The 25,755-nt window shown below is 41.7% G+C and overlaps 2 protein-coding genes across 4 annotated transcripts in view; one reads left to right on the top strand and one right to left on the bottom strand.

The window, feature by feature from the left end:
• Positions 1 to 580: 580 nt before the first annotated feature.
• On the bottom strand, positions 581 to 3,427 carry dio1 (iodothyronine deiodinase 1). The gene is made up of 4 exons (XM_021603351.3): positions 2,722 to 3,427; positions 2,462 to 2,605; positions 1,971 to 2,170; positions 581 to 1,366 (listed from the first exon to the last, which is right to left on the bottom strand). Exons 1-4 carry the CDS (start codon positions 3,059 to 3,061, stop codon positions 1,301 to 1,303), a joined length of 750 nt encoding a protein of 249 aa, XP_021459026.3. The 5' UTR covers positions 3,062 to 3,427; the 3' UTR covers positions 581 to 1,300.
• Positions 3,428 to 6,901: 3,474 nt separating this feature from the next.
• The window catches only part of LOC110524050 (uncharacterized), a 122,085-nt gene continuing 103,231 nt past the window's right edge, over positions 6,902 to 25,755 (top strand). For all 3 annotated transcript variants that reach the window (XM_021603349.3, XM_090235207.1, XM_021603348.3), the window contains exons 1-2: positions 6,902 to 7,241; positions 7,424 to 7,740. In XM_021603349.3, the coding sequence (XP_021459024.2) occupies positions 7,470 to 7,740 (271 nt within the window). In that variant the 5' untranslated portion in view covers positions 6,902 to 7,241; positions 7,424 to 7,469. The remainder of the gene's footprint in view (positions 7,242 to 7,423; positions 7,741 to 25,755) is intronic.

The raw sequence follows: 25,755 nt of genomic DNA, 5'->3' as shown, positions 1-25,755 counted from the left end.
TCTTCTGTTACGATACACTGATTTGACAAATGACATACTGACCAGGTGAAAGCTGTGATCCCTTATCGATGTTGCTGTTAAAATCCACTTCAAATCAGTGTAGATGACGAGACAGGTTAGAGGAGGATTTTTAAGCCTTGAGACATGAATTGTCATTCAGAGGGTGAATGGGCAAGACAAAAGATTTAAGTGCCTTTGAACGGGATATGGTAGTAGGTGCCAGGCACACCGGTTTGTGTCAAGAACCGCAATGCTGCTGAGTTTTTCCGTGTGCATCAAGAATGGTTCACCACCCAAAGGTCATCCAGCCAACTTGACAAAACTGTGGGAAGCGTCGGAGTCAACATTGGCCAGCAGCCCTGTGGAACACTGTCAACTGACACCTTGTAGAGTCCATGCCCCGACAAATAGAGGCTGTTCTGAGGGCAACTCATTTTAGGAAGGTGTTCCTATTGTTTGGTACACTCAGTGTATGAAGTCAATAATCTTGTGAGAATTCTGAACAATTAATCATTTAATGAAAACATGCAAATATATATATATATATTTTTATAAACAATGATCCCAAGGGCAACATCAGTTCATGAAGAGTTTTTAATAAGCAGGTATATCCTCAATCACCACAACAACATGCTCTAAATGCTCCTAAATTATTTAGCAACAAAACTGCTTTCAGTTCATCAAATTACAATGACCAGAGGTTTGCACTGTAATCATCATGGAAAAAGCAGTTGTATCCCAAAGTAACTTATGAACATTCATAGACAATGTATCAAGAGAATGGTTACAGATATGCCAGTGCAATTACTATACGGCTATTACACATCAACTAGACCTACCTACATTTGAGAAATTCTTAATGTTTTGTGAAGTACAAGATCCCGTACGAAATGCATATTGATAATCTAGCAGGCAAAGGGCTTGTTTCACACTCGGCCCTTAGAAAAGTTATGATAGTGCAGTTATGTCAATACAATATAACAACTCTGACCTGAACTGCATTTTTGGATAAAGGTCATTTTTTACTCAAGGTCAGAATTAACAACCACCTTTACTTCCTATGATAAGTTCCTTGTTTTATCAACCCATCCATTCTGATTGAATGGTCTCTCTCCAGGTGTCTCCTCATCGGGTACAGAGGCCATAGGCTTGATCTGTGTCTGTCACTAAAAAACAGTCTCCAAACTATAAAGGTGGATAATTGGGATGCCAGAGAGCAGAATTACACATAATAATATGAGACAAGATAACAAAAAATAACAGAAACATAGTTAAAATGACAGATGTGATTCACCTCTTCCTACTTCATTTTCTCCAGGAAGGAGCGCACCTCCTCAGGGCTGTAGCCTCTTGGCCCAATCTTTCCCTGGTAACAGACAGAAGACTGGTGATTTAGACAGGAGCAACAAGTGGATTTATTGGTGAACTGTGAGTGACAGACTCCTCTCTATGAGACTCACAAAAGAAAGTGAGAGATTCAGGTGCCTAACAGGTCTTATAGGCCTATACCTTGGTATGATATGGTTGTACCTATATTTATGTTATTTATTTTTATTTATTTTTTTAATCCCAGGCCCCGTCCCCGCAGAAGGTCTTTTGCCTTTTGGTAGGCCGTCATTGTAAATAACAATTTGTTGTTAACTGACTTGCCTAGTTTTAAAAAAGGGTTAAATAAAAATATAATAAAATACCTGTGTAACAGAAGTTCAACAGCCTTCACTGTGTTCCAAATATCCTTTCCCATAAGTCTGAAAAACTACTGAGTCGGGATGTGTCCATGTGAGCCAGAAAGCAAATAATGCTTTGGCAGGATTCCAAAAACTCCAGACAAGAAGTGCACCTTGATTTCTCTTCACATTTGCGCACCATCAGTTTTGTTACGCAGATTTTTTTTAAATCATTTGATCTATGTGTTGTCTTTTTACTACTTCCTTTTTTCTTAACACTTAAGAACATTTAACTGTCCTTACCTTATAAACAACCTTTCCTGCCTGCAGCACATACAGCCGCTCTGGAATAGCACCATATTTACTAGCTGTGGTATCTTTCATTTCATCCACTACGATGGGGCACAGGGGGTCCTCTTTGACCAGGAACTGTGCTGCAGCCAGCCGCTCCTCCTGGTTTCGGTGTTTAGTAATGTCAAAGTTGTTGGCAAAGACCCAACCATCTGAAGCAGAGAGAAAATCACAGTGAGGATTGTAGTGGCTTGATATGTGAAGCCTAGGCTATATACCTTGTTTTAATACAACCGATTATAAAAAAAAGCCACAATCAGTTATAATTCTTAAATGAGCATTATAATAATTGCTCCAGGTTTAGGATAGATTACAAAGCCATCATCACATAGGTCTATATGGTCTTGTACTATTCATTTGACCAATAGCATCGTCCCCAGGCTAATTGAGCAAAGGCGGAAGTGTCCGGATATTTGACCAATGACCACCTCCACATCATTCACCTGTTGAATGCGCCTCGGCAATGTAGACCACCAGGAAGTCTGCCACATCGCCGAAGTCCTTGACGAGTTGCTTGAACTCGCAAAGTTTATACATGAACGGGGGTCAAGTACAACTTCCAAAACTCAACACCAGTGGTCTGTTGTCTGACAGACAAAAAACAGGGAGAACATTATTGTAGCCTAGTATTTAGAAAGGAAGTTGATAAAATAACTGGCATGATACTACTGACTATACTGCACACGAGCAGTCGTCTACTCACCTTTCAAATAGTTGTAGATACTGGTAATCTTGCCGTCCAATGTAATCACTGGTGAGTCGGGAGCATTGTTGCCCACAAAAGCTTCTTGACCGACATTAGTCCACATGTGCCCTAGGATGGTCTTGACAAAATTCCATGACATAAAAGTCGGTCCCCAATCTTCATACTTGAACTTCGGATTCTGGGTCATAGTTACCTTTTCGCCCATTTTTAAGATAAGTTTCTTGGTCAAGCTTCGTGAAATCAAATTCAGAAGCGTGAGAAAGACAAATTGCATGAACGCAAAGCAAAATAAACATGGCATTGACAGATAAATGAACCATTTCCATATTAATATCATCTTTTTCTTTGGTGCTCAGCGAAACAATAGCCTATGCGTGATTTCTAGCCTATTTTATGGCAGAGTGGAACGTTGTGCAAACAAACACTCCTTCCTCGACCGTCTTTGTGGGCTTTTGTCTAAACGTTACTTTTACCCCTGACATGTAAGCGATTTGACAGAGTAAAGTAGAATGTTGTTAATAGATTTTGGCCCAATTTTTTTTTACACCATACTGCTTGAGCCCATCCAGGTATTTGAGATCCATTTTGGATCATTTTGACGATTGAATTTACCGTAAACTACCCCTTGTGAGCGCACTTAACAAATGTATCTCTAGGACTAGGAATAAGAAATGCGTGTGTGTGTGTGTGTGTGTGTGTGTGTTGACCAGACACTGAATCATCCACTAGATGTCACTACTCAGCCATACTTCACTGATATTCATGTCTGCTATTGTCAACCAGTAGCCTATAGGGTCGTTCCATTTGATTTCAATAACTTTCAATACATATTTGCCCATGGTAGAAGTTGTCTTCAAGTGATACCGATACCCCACCCTACCACGAGGCATCCATGTCTTTATCACTTTATCTCTTACAAACAAGGCTGTCAAATAGTCTATAAACATGTAAACTCCTGTTTTTTCCCCCCATCTATATGTTGTAGTTTAAACCCTTTTTTTAAAACATAATCTGAGGTGTTTGTGTTGTGCTCACAATCGGTCGAGACATAGCATAGCTAGATCACTGCAATTTAGCTGGTACATTGTTGAAATTCAAGTTGAACAAAAATAAGACCGCTCTCCGCTAAGTAAACTTAAATTAACATATTTTGTATTGCCTTACAAACGTTTTGGGTATGACCCCTTCTTCAGAATGCATAGGAGGCAATGTTACAACAACAAATACAGGCCACACACAAGAGGGTGTAATTATAGATTCACAAAGTCAATATTGGCCAAATCAAAAGATCCCAGCAGAGGGAGCTTTGGGAAAAAAAACATGAAAATACACTGACTATACCAAACATTAGGAACACCTTTCTAATATTGACTCTACAAGGAGTCGGTCAGCAGCGTTCCACAGGGATGGTGGCTCACGTTGACTCCAATGCTTCCCGCAGTTGTGTCAAGTTGACTGGATGACCTTTTGGTGGTCGACCATTCTTGATACACACGGAAAACTGTTGAGCGTGAAAAACCCAGCAGCATTGCAGTTCTTGACACAAACCGGTGCGCCTGGCACCTACTACCATACCCTGTTCAAAGACACTTACATATTTTGTCTTGCTCATTCACCCTCTGAATGGCACACATAAACAGTCAATGTCTCAAGGCTTAAAAATCCTTATTTTAACCTGTCTCCTCCCCTTCAACTGCACTGATTGAAGCGGATCAACAAGTGACATCAATAAGGGATCATAGCTTTAACCTGGATTCACCTGGTCACTCTATGTCATGGAAAGAGCAGGTGTTCTTAATATTTTGTATACTCAGTGTTTTCACAAACACACAATAAATATACATTATGATATCAGCCTAAATGTTAGGAGCATATGTATACTCAGCCTACATATTTATAGCCTTCTACAAAAAAACAAGAAAGGAAACATTATTTTTTGAGACCTGCTGGGGCAAGGTTGCCCAAGCGATCTATCCAATGTGTCTCTCTTCGGAGAAGTAATTTATCCCTATCTCCTATACCCTTCACTAATCAACGCCCAAATTAACGTAGGGCACATAGTTTGTGATTATGGCAATTGAAATGCTGGCAACAGGTGATTTTTCATTGTGGTTACGAATGGAGGCATCATGCAAACAAATCCTTGTCTTAACTTCACGTTTGGTCTTACCCACATAATAAAAGTTAGAGCAACACTTAAGGAGATGTACAACATATTTGTGTTACAAGTTATTTTACCTCCAACCTATGGTCATGGCATTACAGTGAACACTGTTGTGACAAGGGAAATTGCCATCAGGAATGCGAGAAATGAAACTTTAAATTACTACCACAAAGACGGCCACCGGTCAACCCACCTGAATGTCCACATAAATAGGACGTTCTATTCTATGATCTATATTTCTATGATTTCAATAGGTTTCCCATTGAAGATCGACAGTATAATTTAAAACAACTGATATTCCCATTCAAGTCCACATTCGCTGATGTGTGGACCTCCAACCATCTTTGTGCTACCATTTGAAAGTTGAAAATTGTATTTTATTCCATTTTAGTACATTTATCAGCCAAAACATGGCACGCATGGTTCACCCACCCCGTATTCAAGAGCATGCTGTGTCTCAACCAATGGCGGGCACAACACAAACATCTCAGATGATGTAACATAGGGTCTAAGCTACAACATATGCTAAAATGAATAATAAAAACAGAGTTCAGACATTTTTAGATACATTTTTATAAATTAGTTTGACAACCCTGTTTGTAAGCTTTTAAATTATATCAAACTCAAATGTTTATCTTATCCAGAGATGAAGACACACACATATTACATCTGCACCCGTGCTTCTATATCTGCATTGCTTGCTGTTTGGGGTTTTAGGCTGTTTTTTTTGTATAGCACTTTGTGACATCTGCTGATGTAAAAAGTGCTTTATAAATACATTTGATTGATTGAAAAATGTATTTGATTAATATTATATCTCATGGTAGGGTGGAGTATGCAAAATGAGTCAACTTTGAGCACCTACTTTCTGACCACTTCTACCATGGGCAAATATATATAGAAAGTTTTATTGAAATCAAAAGGGGTACGGTCAAAATGTGATTGAAATCAAATGGAATGACCCTATATCTAATATCGTTGACGTGTTGTAAACCACAAGGCCTAAGACTATTTCTAAATAATTATCTAAATTACGAATATGCTCGAATGGCTATGGGTATTCACATCCTATATTTTATTTAAGAGAAATATACAATATATAATAAAAATGTAATAATATATTTCACATTATTATTATTATTATCTTTAAAATTTCAATCCTAGACCCTCAACCTCACAGCATGTGCTATCATGCTTATCCAATTCATAGGCATAGGCCTATATTGTTAAATGTATTTATTTTTACTAATCAAATGCATCATTTGTTTAGGTGATTCATGTTAATATGGATGGACGTCTTTAGGCCTATAATTTTCTCGAACAGGCTTAGTTCACATAGGCCTTACAATTGTAGTCTATTTTTACAACACATGATAATTCTTACTTTTAAACGGACCTAATACGAGACAGATGCATAGGTGCATGCCTTAACAACATACGATATACGCTGTAATTTCTGAAAAATAAGCATATAGGCTTTCCAATTCCCTGACCTACACAAACAATTTGACGGAAATAAAAAATACATTTATAACAACTGTCAGGTTAGGCTTACAAGCTCAAATAAAATACATTGAATAGTTCAATAATGTGCTTCCTTTGAAAATAAAACGAACAACTAAAAGTCACACATTGAGCTAACAACATCGATGTTGTCACATAAATTAGATTACTTATTATATTGCCCGTGTGTGCGTGCGTCTGTCTTTTAATGAAGAATTATGAAATCATCGACACTTGTTCTATTTCCTTTTTATAGTTTCTTAATAAAAAATAATTAAACAAATCACAATGTGAACCAGAGCTACCATACATTTCAATGAAATCCCCCTCCAACATGTTCCCTTATTTGTCAAATCATATAAAATAAATGTTCCCTTAATCCTAATCGATTTCTAACTGAAGTTTGCAGTACCCTACAAGTGCCTGTAAATAACCTAAAGCCATATGGGTTGTAGTGATATTTGCTCATAATTTACTTGGCACCTGTCCATGATCTGCTGTTTCGTCAATAGCACATCAGTTTTCTCTCCCCGTAAAACGACTCTCCTCGATCAATATCTTCATATCCTCCCATTGGCCAACTGACAGTGCCTTCATTGGCGCAGAGACGCAATGACTCGAATACTGCCGACTCAGTGGATGCATCAGATGTCAGTCAAAGGGAAGACGCATGTTTTGGATGCTGAGAATTGATACTTCAGAAAAGTGTTAAAAGTTTATGGAAGCAGAAAGGATGCTGTTGGTTAAGACGTGCTTTTCTTCGCATTTGGCCGACGATGTTGATGTACACCGAGTCCGACCATAGGCTATACATATTCTCCCCCTTTTGACGGTTCATTAGTCGGATAAGGTAGGTGTCGTCAAGAGAATGAAGATCATTCACTTCTCGTCAGTGTATATTCTTGCATGTATCATCCCCAAAGATTCCATGTTATTTTACAATTCGGAAAACAATGCCAAACGTTTAGGAGATGGTTTGATGTGTCTTCAAATCTTTTAAAGAGGAAATGTGATTTTCTGTCCCGAACACAGGTAAATGTGAACACAGAAAATACACACTGGGAACAACGAAATTCCGATGCAGAAATCCTCAGCACTCTTCGGGATGGTCAGTCACTGCCAAACCCCATCGTTTTCAGACTTCACGGGACTGACTCTCTCCATGTACAGCAGTAAATCGGACATCTGCGCCAGACGCATCGGGAACGACGGTTTTGGAGCCCAGAGTCATATGCAATGTCCGAGTCCAAAGCGGCATGCCGCGCCAGAAGAGCGCTATGGATCTCAAGAGAAAGGCCTTCTGACAGCCAAATCTCCCCGCGCCTGCTTCTCTCTCTCCCCCGAACAAGGTAAAGGCCTAACCTTTGATTCAACGCGCTCATCTGTATCGCATAATGTATTTTGTTGTTTAGCAACAGTTTTTTTGGGATGGTGAAACGTGCGGTCTAAATCTAAATTGTATCATGCTAATATTGGGGAAATATTAACACAATGACTAACATTTGTAGCTTCTAATTTTCACTTTTTATGCTAACAGGGATTCTATTTGTTATAAGTGTATCAAATAATATCTTATTATTGTCATTCCTTCCAGCCCTTATTGTCATTCCTTCCAGCCCATCCATCTGGTTACTCTGAAATTGTGCCAGAGTTTCTGGTTGGCCACATATGGAGTCTTTATAAGTGCAATGCTCTTCCTCTTTGATCCACTGTATATTTAGTTGACAGATCTGTGTTTGCAGTTGTGGATTCTACTGTTGATAACAACCTCATTAATTAAGTGCAGAGGTCACTGATGTATAGTCTTGCCAATTTCATGAAGAGCACCACAATCAAAGTCATCTCAGCCACACAGCGCAGCCCTGTGAAGGGATTGAAGTGATACATGTGAAGGGACAGCCCGAGAATGGAGCACTTTGACTTCTCCTCTATGGATCATCAACAGATGTGACTGCACTCACTTTAGGGAACAGTGCTTAATTTAACAAGTTCTGTATGAGGACAGATTGAGGTGGACAGATGCGGACATCTCTGGAGTATATGAGTGGATACCATTTCATTGAGCTGTTATAGATAACATACTGTCATTGGATAGGTACGAACTAACTTCAATAGACACATTTAATAGAACATTATTTATGTAGCCCATTAGCACATGTTTATTTTAAGATATTAATTTGAAGCGTAAATGTAATAGTAGATATTTTAAGATTATATGTAATTTGTTTGGTGAATTACCTAAAATAGTTTGAATTTTAAGCATCATTGAGATTAATAAACATTCCTCAAGGCTTTTCTATAATCTAATTTGTAACCTCAGGTTTATTAACGAACATTAAATTGTTTAAATAATTATTGGATATTTGGTACTGGGATGAATGCAGGTAGTGCTTCATGATGTAGCGGTATTATGTGGCAAGTATCTTGTCTGGGACTTAAATACTTGTGTTAGCGCCTATGTCTAACCCCTAAAACGTTAGCTCAGTGGGCTAACATGTTGATGGTGAGTTGTGCAGACGGTCTGGGTTTGATACCCTGCCGTTAGTTACACACGCATACCGTCTGCTTCAAATCTATGTCAAACATACAGTATTATTTTGTATTTTCTTTCTGTCATGCTTTGAAGATAAAATTATATTTTTTATCCTTTTCATCATTCAGAAGTCTAGAATTTGTTGAACTGAAAAATTCAGTTGTTTTGTTTGATATTCTCATTTTTTTTCAATCATAAATTATTTTTGACTGTGAATCATGCACAGGCCTTGAGTGCAGTGACTAGTCTTCAGACCCTTTCATACCCTTGTCTTGAAACAACGGTCAGATAGATACAGTCAGGTCCAAAATGATTGGCGCCTTTGATAAAGACGAGGGAAAAAAGACTGTATAAAATAAGTAATACAAATACTGAGCTATATCTTATATTGAATGCTGAATTTAAAAAATATATATTTTCTACTTATGCACCCTTATTTCAACACCAAACTCACCACTGGTGTACGTGGCTAAAGAGCTCTATTTTCATATCATCAGACTATAGCACCAGTTTCAATCCAAGTGCCAGTGCCGTTTAGCAAACTCCAGTTTTTTACATTTGTTGGATGACATGAAAATATAACTCTTTGCTGTTGAAATAAGGATGCATAAGCAGAAAAGAATCCCATACCTACTGTAAAATAAAACATGAATAATGTTGTTTTAAGTGAGAAGTAGCCATTAGTCAGAAGCCAAAAAAGAAAGGAAATACACAAGCACTGCAATGCCTACCCCACCCATGCTCTACCAAGGTTTTCCAGCACTACAGTAGCAATGTTGATCTATTGTACTTCAAACAATGTGTATGCAGGTTGCTTAGGATTCAAGCCAGGTTGCCTAGTGTTTGGAGTAACGTTAGCTAATGTTAACGTGAGATGAGCAATGCCCGTATTATACATTAGCAGTGTGGCAGTTTCCCAAAGTTTGGTGTTGACTATGAACTTTACTTAGCTAGCTAGCTCGCTGAAGAATCTGGGAGATATTTTCAACATTGAGTTGTCCCGGTGAATCGCAATCTGTCCATACAGCTAATTTTACAGTCTTGTTGGCTTTTAGCTAACTAGCTAATGTTACTGGCTAATGTTAGTTGGTTAGCTAACTGGCAATAGTGGCTAAGGACATTCGCTATCTTGTTTGTGCTTATGTGGTTGTGTTCTGATTACAAAGCAAGTTTCAAGGCCAACAGTTTATACAGATAACTTCAACCACGTGAAACACCTTCCATAGTACAGTATAGCTAGCTTCCTTTGCTTGTAGCTTGCCACTCATCCAACTGGTGTTAGCGAGCTACTAGCGCTGTTTCTGTGCAACCCAAGGGCTTTGGCCTGATTTTAGAACTGAAAAGATGTTAGCATTGTCAGAAGTTCTACAAAAAGGTAACACATCATTGGTTCTTAATGGGCAGAAATCAAAACAGTTACCCCTACAAACATATTCAGTCCGAAAGGTGGCAAGTCTAATGGTCACTTTATGGATGCTGTAGTCTCGTCCTTACTGATGCCTAGATATTCAGCTAGGTCAGGGCAAGAATTATTATTTTTTTCCTTAATGCCAATGACCCAATTCGGTATGTGGTTCTGGGTAACGGCCAGATGGCTCATGACGAGAGGCTGGGAGTGTGTTGTGTACCTCCAATCAAGTTGATTTGCTAATTTTCATCGACATTGGTGTCATATTGGCTTAGATATGACAGTAGGGAGATTGGAATTTAACATTGAGCTTCAACCAATGCATACAGTATACTATTTTAATATGGTGGTGGATCTTGGATGTTATGGGGCTATTTTGCTTCCACTGGTCATGGGGCCCTTGTCAAGGTCAATGGCATCATGAACTTTACCCAGTACCAGGACGTCCTAGCCAAAGACCTGGTAGCCTCTGCCAAGAGGCCAAACATTGGCCGCAAGTGGATCTTCCAGTAAGACAATAACCCCAAGCACACATCAAAATCCCCCCCCAAAAAAGGTTAATTGACCACAAAATCAGCAGTTTGCAATGGTAATCTCAGTCTCCGGACTTGAACCCCATTGAAAAACTGTGGTTTGATTTGAAGAGGGCCGTCCATAAGCGCAGACGAAGGATATCAAGGATCTGGAAATATTCTGTATGGAGGAATGGTCTAACAAAATCTTTATCTGAGCAATTGTATTCGTATAATATATTATAATTGTCACAAAACATTTCATACAATATGGCTTAGTATTTGTATGACTTTTTGCTCATCTTTATCAAGGGTGCCCATAATTGTATATAGACAGACACCATTGTATACCTACCCGGATTATGTGGGGGGAAAGCCTGGTCTACTTCATGTGTGAAATCCTAGGCTACTTTACATCCTGTTGAGAAGATATGAAATTATGTTGTTGTGCAGCAGAGAGAGGGCAGATTTAATTACTCCCTCATCCTAAATTATGATGATACAAAAACCACTTTTATATTAGCAGTCATCCTTTAACAAAAAGAGGCTCAAAGGATTTGATTATTGTTTTTCCTGGCCAAACACAAACCATATGTCTCTCTGAATGTGTCTCAGCATTTATGTGGACTGACTCCTCTGAGCTGAGCACCGTTGTGCCCTCACCATCGTCCCAGACCAACATGAATCATGACATTGTCTTTACGATGCTTTTGTACTGGATTTGTTGTTGAATGTGGGAATGTGGGAATGTGGGAATGCAAGATATGTTGTGGATGAAGTTATGGTCTGTGTGGATGAATATTCAGGAGATACATTTATAGTCCTTTTTTCATTTTCTTGAAAGACATTTAGATGATTATTCAGTGTTGTGCATTTAGAAATATTTATGAAAGGTAAACATGCCCACATATACATTTTTTTTGCTTGCTTCAGCTGTCCAAAGGTATTTTTATAGCAGACAAAAATATGTTCCTAAGCAATAACGATTGAGTTCTTTGTTTGGGGTAAAGTTTTGTGGAATAGTTTCACATATTTTTTTTAGTCTTAGCAGAGTTCAGCCTCTTTCTTAGGGTAGTGCCTCAGCCCTAATCCCTATGCTCACGTTGTGGTGTGTTTTACAGTACTGAATCTATAGACAGTACATGTAAATGATCTATAGAGCTCATCAGGCTTTAGTATCGTGCTTCATTTCAGCCTAATCTTATTTCATTCGCCTGTCTCTGGATGAGACTATAGGAATGTTGAACCATTATTTTAGATTTATGCCATAGATAGCCTGGACTCAACAGATGATGAACCTCTCTCTGTGCGGAGGGGAGACAATGGTTTTAGAGTAAAGAGCATACATTTATCAAACATTTATTCAGAGAAAGTGAACTTTTCTGCCCTGCCTTTAGTAATATTGTATGTCTTTTATACAAGAAATGAAACGTTACATGTCATGATAGAAGAATATGGCCAATTTCTTTCCAGACAAAGGGCTGCATCAGAAGAGTTGTAGAGACAACAATGCGAACCACGCGAAACCATCAGAAATGTCCATGCCTTAATCTCGTGTCGAAGCCTTAATTGTTTTATGATGATCATACCATGGATCATTTAGCTATTTGATTTAGAAGTTTAGGACCCCTGTAGGTATCCCCCCAAAAATATATACAAATGATTTGATGAAACATTGAATTTGGACTTAATGTTATTAGCCCATAGAAACACGTTGAATAACAGATTCATACATGTAAAAACAGATAATCAAATGTAAGTATGTTTTGAAGTGTCTGTCCTATGTTTGAGAGATATAAGAAAGAGTCGGATGCGAAGGATTTACTTCAGACACCGGACAAGGCCCAAATCCCCGTCATTTGCATGAAGAAGAGAGAGAGGTATAGGGGACATAGGTTGGGGTGCCTTGTAAGGATCCTGACGGCGAGGGGGAAATCTGCCTCTACCATCCGTCCTATTAGCCAACGTGCAATCATTGGATAATAAAGTGGATGAGTTCCGATCAAGACTCTCCTACCAACCGGACATTAAAAACTGTAATATCTTATGTTTCACCGAGTCGTGGCTGAATGATGACATGTATAGCATACAGCTGGCTGGGTTTTCAGTCCATCAGCAAGATAGAACAGCTGCCTCCGGTACGACAAGGGGTGGTAGTCTGTGTCTATTTGACAATAACAGCTGGTGCAAAAAATCTAATATTAAGGAAGTGTTGAGGTTTTGCTCGCCTGAGGTAGAGTATAAGCTGTAAACCACACTATTTACCAAGAGTGTTTTCATCTATAGTTTTTCGTAGCTGTCTATTTACCTCCACAAGCCGATGCTGGCATTAAGACCGCACTCAACAAGCTGTATAAGGCCATAAACAAACTAGAAAATGCTCATCCAGAGGTGGCACCCCTAGTGGCCGGGGACTTTAATGCAGGGAAACTTACATCCATTTTACCTAATTTCTACCAGCATGTTACTACATGTGCAACCAGAGGAAAACAAACTCTAGACCACCTTTACTCCACACACAGAGACGTGTACAAAGCTCTCCCTCGCTGTTCATTTCACAAATCTGACAGTAATACTATCCTGATTCCTGCTTACAAGAAAAAACTAAAACAGGAAGTACCAGTGACTCGCCCAATACAGTAGTGGTCAGATGACGCAGATGCTAAGCTACAGGACTGTTTTGCTAGCACAGACTGGAATATGTTCCGGGATTCTTCCGATGGCATTGAGGAGTACACCACATCAGTCACTGACTTCATCAATAAGTGCATCGATGATGTCGTCAAAACAATGACCGTACGTACATACCCCAACCAGAAACCATGGAATACAGGCTACATCTGCACTGAGCTAAAGGGTAGATCTGCCGCTTTCAAGGAGCGGGACTCTAACCCGGACGCTTATAAGACATCCCGTAATGCCCTCCGATGAACCATCAAACAGGCAAAGCGTCAATACAGGTCTAACATTGAATCCGACTACACCGGCTCTGACGCTCGTCAGATGTGGCAGGGCTTGTAAACTATTACGAACTACAAAGTGAAGCACAGCCACGTCTGTAGCCATGAAGTGCTTTGAAAGGCTGGTCATGGCTCACATCAACACCATTATCCCAGAAACCCTAGACCCACTCCAATTTTGCATACTGTCCCAACAGATCCACACATGACGCAATCTCCATTGCACTCCCCACCTGGACAAAAGGAACACCTACGTGAGAATGCTATTCATTGACTACAGCTCAGCGTTTAACACCGTAGAGCCCTCAAAGCTCATCACTAAGTTAAGGACCCTGGGACTAAACACCTCCCTCTGCAACTGGATTCTGGACTTCCTGATGGGCTGCCCCCAGGTGGTAAGGGTAGGTAACAACACATCTGCCACGCTGATCCTCAACATGGGAGCCCCACAGGGGTGTGTACTCCGTACCCTCCTGTACTCCCTGTTTATCCATGACTGCATGGCCAAGCACGACTCAACACCATCATTAAGTTTGCCGACGACACAACAGTGGTAGGCCTGATCACCGACAACAATGAGATATCCTATAGGGAGGAGGTCAGAGCCCTTTTTTTGGCATGGGTCCTCAGATCCTCAAAAAGTTATACAACTGCACCATCGAGAGCATCCTGACTGTTTGCATCACCGTCTGGTATGGCAATTGCTCGGCCTCCGACCGCAAGGCACTACAGAGGGTAGTGCGTACCGCCCAGTACATTACTGGGGCCAAGCCACCTGCCAACCAGGATCTCTATACCCGGCGGTGTCAGAGAAGACCCTAAAAATTGCCAAAGACTCCAGCCACCCTAGTCATAGAATGTTCTCTCTGCTACTGCATGGCAACCGGTACCGGAACACCAAGTCTAGGCCCAAAAGGCTTCTTAACAGCTTCTACCCCAAAGCAATAAGACTCCTGAAAAGCTAATCAAATGGCTACCCTGATTTTTACGCTGCTGCTACTCTCTGTTTATTATATATGCATAGTCACTTTACCTCTACCTGCATGTACGTATTGCCACAATTACCTAAACTAACCTGTGCCTCCACACATTGACTCTGTACCGGTACCCTCTGTATATTGCCTCTTTACTGTTATTTTATTGTTGCTCTTTAATTATTTGTGATTTTGCTATTTTCTTCTTTTTAATTAATTTATTTTTTACTTCAGTTTATTTTAGTAAATACTTTCTTAACACTTATTTTTCTTAACTGCATTGTTGGTTAAGGGCTTGTAAGTAAGCATTTCACTGTAAGGTCTACAGTACACGTGGTGTATTCGGCAGATGTAACTAGTACATTTTGATTTGATTTGATCTGCACTGAAATGTCTGAACTCGCAAACTCATGGGATAGCTAAAAAGAAGTTTGGCTACAATATGCTGTCCTAACATTGAAAGATGTTACCGAGGTGACATTGTCCACTGAACCCGGTCGTCCTCAAAAAGTCAGTTCATCTTACCAAAAACAATAAACCTGTAGCTAATATTGACAAGTCTTCATTACATAATTATACATCTAGGTAAGATTATTTGTAGTGGTAGAATCAATATTTCTGCTTGCTGGCTGAACCAATCTCAAATCAATCAATATGAATTGAAAGGCAGGGATGCTAACAACGTCAGTTCATACACTTAATCCTGAATACTCCCTCTAGCTAGCTAGCTAACTTGTAGTGAAGTTCTAGCTAATGCACAAATTAGTTTTCATGATATCTGTTCTGCCGTGATTAGTGCGCTGAGTTCTACAGCACAGCTGACTCTTCTCTGCGACGTTATCGTGTTGGCCAAATGTTACAAAGTAGTGAGGAACAGTACCAGCTGTCAGAGTCAGATACATGCGGAATTCTGAGAACAGTCCCATAACTTTACAACTTCATCAACAAGCTGGAAAACTAGCTAACGTATGGCCATTCAAACCAGTTAGCACAAGGCTGCTAGCTGGAGTACATTTGCTCAGTTAATCGAGCATAATTTGCCATAGTAGCCAGTGCGTAATAGCTACTGAGAGCGGAGTGATTTTCAGTAGTAGTGCACTATTTAGGGAGTAGGCTGAGATTTGGGACAAAGCCATAGAATCTCCGGCAACATTGGCCAAGCCAGGAGAAACTTTAATAAGGTATCAAATTAAATAAAAAAATACAAGCTTAAAAAACATGATCGCGAGGAGGCCATTTGTCTATGCTAGATAATATTGTATTTGCTGGTGGGCACTGATATGTATAGTGCAGTAGCCCCAAGGTAGGCTACACTGCAAATTAACTGCTGTTTCCTTTCTTAAGGGTATTGCCACTGACTGAGTACACTACCGTAACTGAAGCAATACCTGGCCTGCTTCCCTGAAATTCCTATAGAAGGTTCTGTAGACAGTACATCAGGATTCCATAGACCAACAAAGTATACAGATCTCAATGCAAATCTTTTTTCTCCCTGCGACTATAATATCTGTTTCAATTTGAACATTTAACATCATCATCACTATTTGATTGCAATTCATTTTCCAAAAGTCTACAACAACTAGGGTTGGACTTTAAGGGACCTAGTTATTGGAAAAAAAACGGTAACTGAAGTTTGGGGATTAGAATGAAGATTGTGCTGCACAAAAAGAAGATAATATATCCATCTCATTTCACTTCAAACATTTCTTATGGCATAACAACACACTTTTCTTTGAATATCCCCAATCCCACTTAGCGGTTCTGATGAAATAAGGCCTTTAGTCTAAGCCATATTTGTTATTATCTCTGGCTGCTGGGCCGGTCCATTCTGCTAGTGTGGAGGAAGGAGTCACTACTGATTCAAACCCGTTCAGCTCTGGCTCTATCTCACTGACTCTCACTCTGGGTCTCCCCTCGAGAGCCCATATGGATAATTCCATATGGAACACATCAGAAATTCAACACACCAATCATATCTCAGTGTCTCTGACTAAATCCCCATAATGTGACAGTTCGGGTCCGAGCGGTAATCTAATTGGCACAATAATTTAAAAAATCCCTGTCAAAATTTTTTTTTTTTTAAAGCTAGAGATGTCTTGTTTTCTGCATGGGGCTGCGTCTCAAGCCACCACATCCACTGATATCAGCCTTCTGCGGTGGAAGGTGGCAGAACTATAGCAGTGTTTGTCAGACCAGGAGACAGCCCGAAAATCGGTCTTCTCACAAAAACGTCTTTAACATCCGAAAGGCTTCCTTTTTGCTCTGCGACCCCCACAATTGATGTCTGTAGCATCTGAGTGGTTTTGGCTACAATATAATAGGTGAGACTCTCACAAGCACGGTGTTCTTCGTTTTCCTCTGTCCCCCAAAAGTGTCACGGACTGGTCTGAAGGTAACCAGGTACCGGGCAAAAAAAATGTATGGAAGTGAATAGGGAATTTCCATGCCGAAGGTATACGGTGTCGAGGTTCGAGGAAGGATGTGAAAGAAACATCTGCAGTGAGAAATTTTACAACATGAAGTCACAATCACAACACAACCAGAACGATCCGGAACCATTTTACGCTGGGAAGAATTTTTTACATGACATACGGCATTGTCTCAAGTCAGATGGCGTCACTCATACGCAATGCTCGTCCCGCAACAGATCGGTTTTGTAAGACGTGGAACTCATCTAAAAAAACTCTAGATTTTTCCCATTCGCCTAACACTAGTTCCTAATTCGGACTAGAGCCTCTTGGGTCCTGGTCAAAAATAGTGCACTATATAGGGAATAGGGTGCCGTTTGGGACGCAGGTTATGAGCTTATTTGAGGAAAATGTTTTAATTAGAGCAGAGTGCTGGAATCCTACGCTTTCTCAGATAAATGCACCGGTCTGTCTGTTGATTCAGCTCGTGAAAAGATGAGTAATCGACTTTGGAGTGTGAGGCAGCTATAACATTACACACACACACACACACCACAACTCTTCATGAAGTGGCATTGGCACCCATGTTGAATTCCCCATAACTGACTTAGTTACCTGTGTTTTCCTTAGCAGACGTTTGTGGCCCTCTGATTGAGGAGTGATAATCTGAGTGTTTATGGGAAACAGTCAAACATTATTCCCCATGCTTTTAGTTGCTACTGTGTCATAGACCAGTGCTGCTGTTCTTTACCATCTTGTTTCCATCTTCTGTTCTCTGTGCTGGACTCCAATGTAAGATGCTTGCATACAAACACCAAGGTTGTTTCTCAAATGGCACCCTATTCCCTATATAGTGCACTTTTTCAAAATGTTTGCAATAGGTGCTTTGGTCAAAAGAAGTGCACTGTAAAGGGAATAGGTACCAGTTGGAACGCCACCCAAGTGTTGTTGTGCACACACACACTTATCCCCCACCCACACACAAACACCACTGACTCCTTTTGCCAGGAGTCCCAACGTCAGCCCACGTCTCTCACAGTGTGTGAGTCACATGACCTCAGCCATGAGGCATGGGTAAATGGGATGGTGCTTCCTTGGACGTTGGGACGGAGGTGTGTAATGTTTGCAGTATGTTCCATTGATTCATAAAGCCAGGGTTGATGATGGCTCTGTTGCGGTATTCCAGTAAAAACCTGAAGTCAGACCTGAGAAAAGGAGAGTAGGGAATGTTCACTGATGGGATGAAAGCACTTCCTTAGTCATCAGAGAGAGAGAGAGAGACAGAGACAGAGAGAGAAAGACAGAGAGAGAGGGGGAAGAGATAATAGAGAGAGAGAGAGAAAGAGAGGGGGAAGAGATAAGAGAGAGAGAGACACACACACAGAGAGAGAGAGAGGGAAGATATACTAGAGAGACACACACACACACAGAGAGAGAGAGGGAAGAGATAGAGAGAGAGATGGAAGAGATAATAGAGAGAGAGACACAGAGACAGAGGGGGAAGAGATAATAGAGAGAGGGAAGAGATAATAGAGAGGGAAGAGATAAGAGAGAGAGAGGGAAGAGATAATAGAGAGAGGGAAGATATAATAGAGAGAGGCACAGAGAGAGAGAGAGAGAGAGAGAGAAGAGATATAGAGAGAGAGACACACAGAGAGAGAGAGAGGGAAGAGATATAGAGAGAGCGAGGGAAGAGAAAATAGAGAGAGAGCGTACGAGAGAGACAGAGAGAAAGAGGGAAGAGATATAGAGAGAGAGACACACAGAGAGAGAGAGAGAGGGAAGAGATATAGAGAGAACGAGGGAAGAGAAAATAGAGAGAGAGCGTACGGGAGAGACAGAGAGAGAGAGGGAAGAGGTATAGAGAGAGAGACACACAGAGAGAGAGAGGGAAGAGATATAGAGAGAGCGAGGGAAGAGAAAATAGAGAGAGAGCGTACGAGAGAGACACAGACAGAGAGTGAGAGAGAAGACAGAGAGAGAGAGGAATAGATATAGAGAGAGAAGACAGAGAGAGAGCGAGGGAAGAGATATAGAGAGAGAGACACACAGAGATATAGACAGAGAGTGAGAGAGAGAAGACAGAGAGAGAGAGGAAGAACACCCTGATTTTGGCAGTAGAGTGGGTTGAATCTCTTCAGTAACACAAAGGTGTCCCAGGAATACTCATTGCGTTTTGTGGAAATAAGAGCTTGATTGGAGATGGAACTAGATAACTGGTGTTGCATCAGCTTTGCTGAGGTTGTTTTAAAGACCCTGCGATGTTTATTGGTGTGAGGTTATGTAGTGACAGAGCATTTCCTTTTGAGTGTCCTCAGAAAAAGCAACTGTGACACAACCATCGGCGCACAAACACACGTATGTGAGCGAGCACACACATGCACACACCGTGCGCACACACACGGACAAACACACATGCACCAACTCACACCATCAGATATGACTTGGGGGGCGGGGGGGGGGGGGTAATACAGTTTTGTGCTGAAGATGTAGTGTGAAACAGTTTTTACTGCACCGTTTCCTTCTCAAATGGCAGCAGTTCTCTCACCAAGAAGGTTTTTCCACTTGTTTCGCTGTTCTGTGAGTAAACTAGTACAGTATGTATTGTCTCTTGGTGAATCCTCTCCTCAAAGTGATTACATTAGTGTGGTATGACTGGCATGTCACACTAACCAAAGGCATCCTGACTTTCCAGAGCCAGAGCACTCTGCCAATGTAGCCCCAGCAGTCATTCTGCAAAAATCTGATCTGCTTTGAATGAGTGTCGAAATCTCTTCGGAATACCAGAGGAATTGCGCGTTGGACCTTGGTTTAATCGAAGGAAAAAACAGCACTGGTTCAGATATGTCATCATAACATGTATTTTTAGCATGAACTTTGCCTTGAGAATCACTCATAAAGTTTCATCCACACGTTCCTCCTTTTTATTTTTTTTTGTCTTGATATGGCGGATTAAATTCCTCCGTGTGAAATGGATCTGATTGTTTTGCCTGAACTCTTTCACTGACTCTTAGCTGAGATGATTCTCTCTCTCCATCTCCTCTCTCTTTCTCCCTCTGTGCCAGGGGAGGCATTATATGCCTTTAGCTAACCACATGTCCGTAGAGCCTGTATTACTCATGCATTTTCAGACGACAGCGACTGCGTCTCCCAGACCTTTCCGTGTATGACTTTAGCGCACGGGTGGTTTTTTGATTTACATCTCGGCTGTGGCACTTGCTGTTCTTGGCTCACCTCTGCCTTGCTTCATCAAAGAGGGGAGAGAGAAGAAAAAAAATCAGCTCGGCTCTGGACGGCAGTTCGATAGGCTGTGCTAGCAGACGCCCAAGGAAGATGGATGGGTCCAAAGGCCGACGGAGATGCGGTCATCAGGGCCTTGTTTCACTTGACCCTTGACCTCCTCCTCCCCGGGGCCAGGCTGATAAACAAAAAAAAGTACCTCGCTGAGTTGGTGGGTCAGCTTAGTTCTCTCCTATTGAAGATGTGGCTAAGTGCTCCTCTTGTGCTCCAGAATATGCCTTATATCTAAGCTGGTATTTACCTGTAGTTACTGGTATGAGCAAGTTTTACGACAAGCAAATGTAGCTTTTGAGGCCAAACCTTATTGCAGCAGCAACTCGCTCTCCCTTCCAATGTACAGTACAATAACAGTGCACAGTCTCTTGTGGATAGTGTCTGAAACCAACGGCCCTAGCTTTTACAAGGCTGGGCATGTCACCGACTAATCACCAAGCCAATCAGCCATTGGCTTCATCTGAGTGGTCAAAAACAGAACGGGCAAACATGATGCTTGCAGAGCTGTTTTATGCCTTCATTAGCGAAGGGGAGAAATCAGCCAAAAGGCTCAGTTTTATCCTCTCTGTTGTTCACTGTGCGTCTGTGCCAGGAAGCTGCCATGGGGCAGTGCCCACTGAGCGGACGACGCGATTGGCTGGCTCGGCCCCAGAGGACTATGAAAGACATTATAAAGTCTAATAGTGCAGTTTATATATTTTATTACTGCTCGTTAATAAAAGCCCAGCGTTCTGGAAGAATTAGTTATTCTCTAGTCCTGGGTAATCCAATCCAGCCTTGCTGCAATATTAAATGACACTCCCAAGCTTTCCCCTGCCTGGACTAATAACCGCACATGAGCAAGCACTGAATTAAGTTTGTTTAGAGAAAAAACACTTTGCTTCTTTCGCAATGCTCGTGAACGATGTGGGCTGTCGTCCATCATAAACCGAAGAAAGACAAATTGTATTACTGTCCCTCGCTACATTTGACTTGTACGTTCACAAGAGTGCTGTGTGTTAAGCGTTTTTCAAGATACAGATGTGTCTATATCATCTCCTAATATTTAGGAACATTTGAAACGTACCGAGTGATTGCGTCATAGAGTAAGACAAAATGGCCTACGTTTTAATTCTGTACATTGCTTGCCTGCTTTACGGTATTGTGCAGTTATGAGGCATTCGTCTCTGTTTTGTCCGCCTGTCAACATGTGTTTGGGGCAAAGGTTTTGGATTACTTTGTTGTTCTCTCCAATTTAAGAACAGGGTTCACTTTGACAACTTGTTTGACACCACACCAAGGCTACAACGTGGTCCGTGCCAAAGCGCCAATCCAACCGATGAGGCTGTGTAAAGACAACAGGCCCTATTCAATCAAAACGGGTTACAGGTCTCCGAGGAAAACTAAAACAACATTCTGCTCCAAGAGAGCATGTTTGAATTAACGTGCTGCCCAGTTTCTTTTCGCTTCTTACAGTGAAGATTGCATTTGAATTCGTGAAATAAATAAAACAATCTCGCATTGCTTGCAGTCTCGCAATGTGGATACTGTTTTTTTGACTTCGACCAGTTTTACTCGTTGAGAGTCCAATGGCAAGACCTCAGACACATAACATACTTAAAGATGGAATATTGAAAATGGTATTAATTCAGGCAGATGCACAAATATCTTCTCTCTCTTACACACACACACACACACACACACACACACACACACACACACACACACACACACACACACACACACACACACACACACACACACACACACAGGTAATAACAGCCAGTAACTTTGAGGTATACAGGTGTCAGTGCCTCTCATTTAGTCCTCACTGTAATACACTAATCATATCCCAGACATACTAGTAGACCATATGCCGGGAGGAAGTGGAGTAGTACTGGGACGTGGGGTGACGGTGGTTCCCTGTCCAGGTTAACCCACCTGCATGGTTGAACTGGGACTAGGAACCGACTGAGAGCCCAGCCCAACACATGGGTTGCATCCCAAATTGTACCCTGTTCCCTATATGGTGCACTACGTAGGGAATGGGTTGCCATTTGAGACATGGTCTGGGATGTTAATAAAGTTTGTAGGCTCCGTGCCAGTGCTGTGATTACCCGGTACGCTTTAGGTTATTTACACAGACTTCAATTAGATTTGAAATGAGAGGCCGCTGTTGGGATGGTTAATATTGTAGGGGAGAGATGCCACAATTTGATAAGGACATGCAATTTCCCACGATGGGCTTCTTCTGCCTTTTCTCCCGCCTTAATGCTGTAGATTGTCTTCGCTCTCCTACCTGTCTAGGACCTAGAGGAAGAGACTGGCTTCGTCCCAAATGGCACCCTCTATTGTACTCTACGTTTGACCAGAGCCCTGTGGGTAGTGCACTAAATAGGGAATAGGGTGCCATTTGGGACGGACTCTTAGAGACTCTCTTCATATATCCCTATGTATACTTCTAACTTATTTTCTGTCTTATTTTTTTGTCTGCATTTTGCCAACATCCAGCTCCCAGAATAACTAACCTAGTGATATAGAGCGGCAGGTAGCCTAGCGGTTAGCGCGTTGGGCCAGGAACCAAAAGGTCGCTGGTTCGTGCTGACGAGTTGAAAACTGTCGATGTGTCCTTGAGCAAGGCATGTAACCCTAATTTTCTCCAGGGGCGCCGCACTACTATGGCTGACCCTGTAAAACAAAACATGTCACTGCACCTATCCAGGGAATGTGACAATAAAACTAAAAAACTCAAATAATTCTATCCACTTTAAATAAGAAGATTATGTTTCTGAAGTTTGTCAGATGTTATTTCAATCTTAGTGTTCTGTGGACTTCTGACCAAACTCATTTGAGATCATGACTTAGGTCTTTTTTTTTAGCTTTTACACTGATGTTGCTGACTGCTCTCCCAGAGATGTTTGCCTGATCTCGCCCTCTGGAGCTGGATACCACATCTCACAGATGAGCTGCTGTCTCGTTCCAGAAGTTTCCACTGGAATAGGAGAGGCATCATCGCATCACTCATCTGTTTGACTCATTCTATTTACTCTGTCTTAGTAAGAGCTCTAGGGCTTGCCCGATGTTGCTTTTCTATGTCGTCAATTTCTGTCTGACACAAGCCGACCTGCCCCGGCCAATGGAAAGTGTTTAGTAAGATTAAAGCTGCTATATAATTGAATCAACTTCTTAATATCAAAGATTAACCTCCTATGATAAACCCCATTGAAATCCATGATTAGTCTCCTAGTCAGTCTCCTTGTAAATGTGCATTGGGGGAAGTTGCGTCACCCAGAGTTTGCACCACCACCTCTTCACTTACATGTTAAACCTTTCCCCCCCCAAGGCTCAGCAGTCCGTTTATATAAAAAGCTACTTAATGCAAACATCATGTTAGACACTTAGGATCTCTTAGGGGGTTATACTGTTGGCATTTACAGGAGCGAGCTGGGTTTAACAAGTACGGAGCAGAGCTGAAGTCGGGTGCACAGTGGGGGGAACCGGAGACAGACAGATACATGAACACCGAATGTGACTGGAGTGGTATGTGCGTGCGTGCGAAACTGCGTGTGGATACGTGTATGTGCACCAGTGTGTACACAACACTATATGTGCTTCTGATTGGGAAGAAGAAGAAAAACATATCTGACTGAGCCGAGCTTTGAAACAGAGGGGGCGGGGGGGGGGGGGGGGGGGGGGGGGCTCATTGGGGCTGCAGCCAACATGGAGAAGCAAAACAATCTCACTCTAGTAAGAACCAGGTCATTAGAGTGTCCTAGCTGGCCTGACGTTTATGGCCTTTCCCCCAGCTCTGCGCTGTGCTCAGCATTTACGACAGAGCCACGGCCCATCGAGAGAAACTATGCCATATAACTGATTTGCTGGCATTCTCAGGATCGACATAGAATGGACACGTAGGCTCACACAGCTCCCATTTTAAGGTACACGCAACAGGAAACAATCCTTGTATATCACTTGGAGTTTTTGACAAGACTATTTGGGAGAAACGTCTGGCCTTGGCCCCAGTATGGGCTCGAGGCTGAGTCATAGGATTGGGGAAGGGGAGCTGGGTAGTTTTTTTGTTGTTGTTCTTTTTTTCAATCTGTTTATTTAACTTTTGCCCTTAAAAACTCAGCATGCAGCATATGTTGACTAATACTGATCAAAAGCCATATCAGCCTCTTTGAGCTTGTATCGACAGTGATCTAATAGGGTCGCGTTTTCAATTGAAATTAAGTTAGGCAGCGCTGAGCCTCTGACAAGCCAGGTGCTGAGCAGTTGGCTCCGAGCACGGCAGCGGCGGCCAATTGGAAAATGCTTTGCAGAATTTATCTGCACCCTTTTCCCTTGACAAATTATTGTATTATTCCCGCACAGTTGGTTTTCATTTAGTTTTTTGGCTATTGGCTAATGATTAGGTTAAGAGCATGTGGGCCATTCCCCTAGTTGAACAGCTCATACATACCCGAACTGGGGCTAGTCAAATCTGACAGAAACATTCAGTCTGACCGAAACATGCAATGTTACCGACGTAAATGGCTTGCATTCTGAAGACCAAACAGAAGACTACTCCTGTAAACAAAAGTCAATCATGACTACAGTACAACACCCACAATCCACCATGCCCTCTATGGCATGACATTGACATTTGACTGTCAAACTAGGCGACCAGACCTGAAGACCTAGCCTCCTGTAAAGGTCATCCCCCACTGTGACTACATGCCCTTAATTACATTACAGACCTGTGCCTCATGTATACACAGGGCAGACGGCCTGTGTAACTGCCTAACTGGCCTGCCACAGATGGGAAGAAAAGATAGGGTCTGGAAGTTACTCACCCCCGCCGCTTTCCCTTGTCTGCATGCCTGCCTGCTGCACTCTCCCTGACCTGGGACTCACTACACCGGGCCTAGGCCGCTAATATTTTACAAATGCTAGGAGTCTCCACGCCCGGGCCCTCTCTGAGATGGCTTAGTCAAAACAGTTGTGAGCGCTTGGCGCTCCTGAACGAGTGTATGCATAGCTGCTTGAGACTGGGCCTAATTCAAACAGTGGCTAACTAACAAATACCTGCTGCTTTGCTCCACAGCGTCACACAGCCAGGCTCATTGGGAACGATCCATCGAGTTTGACAGTGTGTTTGTTGTGCCGTGGGGGTAACACATAGGCCTACTGTGTCGCAGTGGGTTCAGAGATGGTTGGAGAGTTGATGCCTAGGATTGAGACATCGAAGGTGCGTAGTTCGATATATAGCCCTGGCTCAAGAGGATTTGAATGTTTTGCATTTTGAAACAACTAT

The sequence above is a fragment of the Oncorhynchus mykiss genome, chromosome 5 (genome assembly GCF_057628025.1).
Source record: "Oncorhynchus mykiss isolate SJ-2025 chromosome 5, ASM5762802v1, whole genome shotgun sequence".
Taxonomy (NCBI): domain Eukaryota; kingdom Metazoa; phylum Chordata; class Actinopteri; order Salmoniformes; family Salmonidae; genus Oncorhynchus; species Oncorhynchus mykiss.
Note: the sequence above shows the minus strand (reverse complement) of the source record. Positions and strands in the feature narration are given on the sequence as shown.